The 4889-nt window shown below is 32.5% G+C and overlaps 1 protein-coding gene across 1 annotated transcript in view; it reads right to left on the bottom strand.

Annotated features, from left to right (window-relative positions):
* The window catches only part of rab35a (RAB35, member RAS oncogene family a), an 18947-nt gene that overhangs the window by 13173 nt on the left and 885 nt on the right, over positions 1-4889 (bottom strand). Inside the window, exons 2-4 of the mRNA XM_016484462.1 lie at positions 4520-4570; positions 3655-3778; positions 592-716 (exon numbers count right to left, since the gene is read on the bottom strand). Coding sequence (XP_016339948.1) covers positions 592-716; positions 3655-3778; positions 4520-4570 — 300 coding nt within the window. The remainder of the gene's footprint in view (positions 1-591; positions 717-3654; positions 3779-4519; positions 4571-4889) is intronic.

A 4889-nucleotide genomic window follows, 5' to 3' on the forward strand; every position in this document is an offset into this window, starting at 1 on the left:
AGTCTTTTTTTTTTTTTTTTAAATGCCGTTTATCGGTTTTTGCAAATTAACTCTTCATATTTTCTTCAAAAAAAATCTTATTACTGCAATGCTAAAAAAAATGCCAATAGAATAATAAATAAAATTCTTAATTGCATTATAATTGTGCATGCACATTAATACTTTTATAAACGTTTTTGTCACAGCATGTAAAGTGAACTCACAGAGAAAAAAAACTTCTTAAACATATAACACACAAATATATACTGTATATATTTAACCTCAAATCTTGATGGTATCAAATATTTCTATCCATTTTTCAACTACTGCAGTTGAACTTTTTCACATGTAACAGGACATTTCTTGGTGAAATTCATCCAAAACGACAACAGCAATATACTTACCTAATATTCGACAAACGTCGTCTGAACTCACAGAGAAAAAAACTTCTTAAACATATAACACAAATATATACTGTATATATTTAACCTCAAATCTTGATGGTATCAAATATTTCTATCCATTTTTCAACTACTGCAGTTGAACTTTTTCACATGTAACAGGACATTTCTTGGTGAAATTCATCCAAAACGACAACAGCAATATACTTACCTAATATTCGACAAACGTCGTCACAGTTTTGATTGATTTCATGAAGCCAGCGTTTGACATTCACGAACGACTCTGCGCTGGAGACGTCATAAACCACTATAACGCCGTGAGTGCCTCTATAGTACCTGAAAGAGACCACCACACACACACACAACCACATCAGGGCTCTGAAGCTTTACTAATACAAAAATAAAACCACAATAAAAGGACAGACACGATGATGGACAGTGTTTGTTTGTTTATAATTTAGCATCATTCAGCAACAGCAACAACGGCTATATTCACTGTGAGAAATAAGTGAAAAACCAAGTAAATAAAAAAACTATTTATACATAGTTTTTATCTCTTTCCCCGCCAGCATTTTTGAAAAAAGTTGCCAGCCACCGCCAGTGATTTTGATGATTTTCACTAAAATTTGGTGGCCTCCAGTATATCTTGCTGTATGAATATTTGATATAAAAATGCTAAAATAAAACAAATTATTGTAAAAACAAAACCATTTTAAATAAAACACTAAAATATTTTACATAACTATATAAATAATAATAATATATTTATTAGTTTACCTGCATGTCATGTGAGCAAAGTCACTTTTTTTATTTTTTATTATTGAAATATTTAACTTAAAATCTCTGGGAAACTTCAAGTAAATATTTTAGCTCAAAGGGGTTTGGCTGACAAAAAAAGTTGGGATCTGATTTCAGAGATTAAACATCCAGATCCACACATTCAACCGTTTTCAGCAGGACTGGAACGCCTGGCATCCACTAAACTCCACATATTCTGTGTTTATTAAGTTTTAGATAATCTCATCATGCTCTCATTGACCCATAACAATGTGGTTTAACACATTTAACACATTATACCATGTTTAAGTCCACAGATTTCATCCTAAAATCAGCACTGAAAATGTGAAAGGGCCATCTAGACTCCAGCAACGAGCAATCAATTCTAAACGAGACTGGATTTGTGACCCGTGACTCTTTCACTTCCTGCGGCTGACATCACTGACAGGAAGTGGTTGTCTGAGGTGACTTTTCTAGAGGCACACATCATCAGTTCCTACGTCAAAATGTTCGTCTTCATGATTTGAGGATCACTCATGTTCAGAACACACAGCGTTAGCAGGTTTAAAGCGTGATTTTTTCCCCCATGAGTCATAACAGAGGCTGTTTCTGAGCTGAAATTCACTTATTCTAATAGGAGAGCGTATCACCAGCAAACGCCATCAACAGCAGCCTTTGTGAAGCTCAAGCTGGAACTCAGCCTTAAAATACAGGACAATATATGTACAAAATATCATAATGATTATAACGATATAGAAATACATATAACTGGTGAGAGAGCCTCTTCTGCAGTGAACAGCAAAGCAAAGAACAAGAAAATAAAATTCAAATAAACAAGCAATTTGGTTTCATGAATTTGATTTAATTTATCTCGATTCGTTTGGAAATATGTCATTTTATAAAGTGTATAATATTATTTTAATAACAAATGTATAACATTAAATGTATAAGATTGTGAATGTGATTTAAAAAAAAATATATATATATATATTCTATTTAATTGTAGGGCTTCACAATTTCACCAAAAAATAGCTACAAAATAATAGTAGTTACAAAAATATAGAAAATACAAATAAACAGACAGAGAGTCTCTTCTGCAGTGAACACCAAAGCAAAGCTAAAAAATTAAATACAAATAAACAAACAAATTTAAAAAAAGTTTGGGTTCAATTCATTTTGATTCATTTGGAATTATTTTAATATTAATATTTAATATTATATTAGGTTAAAATTAACACAGTAAAAATTAATAAAATTAGTTGCTAATTTGTGATATATTCATAGATGTGATAATTAAAACTCATTTATTGTGTGAATTTTGTGACAAAACTGACCGATGTACTTTTTAACAAAAATAAAATACATTTTATTTAATTTTATTAAATTCAAAAAAATTTAAAATGTAATTATTGGATAAGGGGGATGGCTACAAATAATGTTTAAAATAATTTTATTCATGCATTAAACTAAAAAGCATAGACTAAAAGATTAATCTTGAGATTCTGATATCGAGATCATCATATATAATAATAATAATTTATTATTATTATATTATTATAATAATAATAATAAAATGTATATATCAGTAAAATTAAAATTTTTAGTCTTCCACAAAAGCATGGGTTTGAATTTAATTGAGGGTTTGAATTTAATAACTACTCTTTAAAACCGCACTTCAAAAACTGATCAGATTTAAAGCTACAGTTTCCTTCAATCTTCACGCTCTCTGAGCACATGAAACACGTCTTGGAAAGCGTGAAGTCAAACATGCTCTCATCACGCACCGCTCAGCACATTGAAACTGAATGTATGAAGTGTCTAAAGGAAAGCGGCTTTAACCTGCGGTTTCCTCCGTCTGAAAGAGGAAACAAGACACTTTAAAACCTGCTGTGTGAGATCACATCATTCAGATATCACTCTCTAAACATATCACTTTTACCACTGCAACACGCCTCACTTTAAAGGGGTCATATGATGCGATTTCAAGTTTTCCTTTCTCTTTGGAGTGTTACAAGCTCTTGGTGCTAGAAATTTTAATTTTAATAAATAAGCTTTCCATTGATGTACGGTTTGTTAGGATAGGACAATATTTGGTCGAGATACAACTATTTGAAAAATCTGGAATCTGAGGGTGCAAAAAAATCAAAATATTGAGAAAATCGCCTTTAAAGTTGTCCATCTCAATTTCTAAAAATTGACCCTTATGACTGGTTTTGTGCTCCAGGGTCACATTCGCAGTAAGCCATACAGCAATTTCAGTTTTGTTTAGATTAATCATGTACCCTTCTCTGATCCGTCTACATTGTTCTAGCGCAGCATCCTAAAGGAGTAAGAATAGCATAAGTGTATAAACTGGAAGGCTCTACACAGGGACACTCGACTCACAACCGAGTCTGAGTTCAGTTCATTAGGACGCATGCAATGCTGCTCTCAAACCTGTCAGAAAGAAAGCATCCTAGATAGGAGGCAGCATCGGTGTAATGCGTGCGTCACTCACGTGGAGGTGATCGTCCGAAATCTCTCCTGTCCCGCTGTGTCCCAAATCTGCAGCTTGACTTTCTCCCCGTTGATCTCCACCGTGCGAATCTTGAAGTCCACACCGATGGTGGTGATGTAGCTGCCTGCAACGACACACAAACCAGCATCAAAATCACAAAACGCTCAGGGAACTAAGCAGAAATGGAGAGTGCAGCTAAAACGCTGCTGATTTTATTCTCAGAAGTACGCCTTCTTCTTCTTCTGCTCATCGAGGCTGCATTTATTTGATCAAAAATATATGGAATATTGTGAAATATTATTATGATGTAAAATAACACTGTTCTATTTTAATATACATTAAACTGTAATTTATTTCTGTGATACGCAGCTGTATTTTCAGCATCATTACTCCAGTCTTCAGTGTCACATGATCTTCAGAAATCATTCTAATATGCTGATTTGCTGCTCAAAGTGTTCCGTTTTTGTTGAATTTTTCTTTGAAAAGCAAGAAAAAAAAGCACATTCTGGCTATTTAGTTTATGCAACGGTGAAAAAAAATTATCAAAATACATTCGGCCCAGTGTTTCATTTTCTTTGGCTTCGGCCAATGATTTTCATTTCGGTGCATCCCTAATAAATGTAACCCTCCTGAACCTCTTCAAGTATCTCTTATTTTGCAAATGTGTGTAAACCTTTGTAACATCAACCAGCGTTAAATTATTGTGCAACTATTGGCAGGACTGTAGAAGTCAGCAGCTCAGATCATATATAACACGAGTGACAGAGAATCAGTTTTAGTGACTCAGGCTTCTATAACTACGAACCCTTTGTACGTCTTTCACAGTTAATGTTTGTTAAAAGCACATGTGACGTGTTGATCCTACCTGAAAATGTGTTATCAGCAAATCTCAGCAGTAAACTGCTTTTGCCAACACCTGTGGAAAAACAGAAGAAAAACATTACAGCTTCACAACGGATACATGAAACAACATTCATAAGCTCTGTGGTCATAACTCACTTTCTATACTTTTATAGTCATTCACTTTCTATATAATTACATTATATACATATATATATATATATGTGTGTGTGGGTATATATATATGCATATGTATATTCATATATGCATATATATATATATATATAAATAAAAGCATATATAAACATATATACATATACATATATACATATAGATCGAGATATATATATATATATATATATATATATATATATATATATATATATACACACACA

The sequence above is a fragment of the Sinocyclocheilus anshuiensis genome, unplaced genomic scaffold (assembly GCF_001515605.1).
Source record: "Sinocyclocheilus anshuiensis isolate Anshui unplaced genomic scaffold, SAMN03320099.WGS_v1.1 scaffold745, whole genome shotgun sequence".
Lineage (NCBI taxonomy): Eukaryota > Metazoa > Chordata > Actinopteri > Cypriniformes > Cyprinidae > Sinocyclocheilus > Sinocyclocheilus anshuiensis.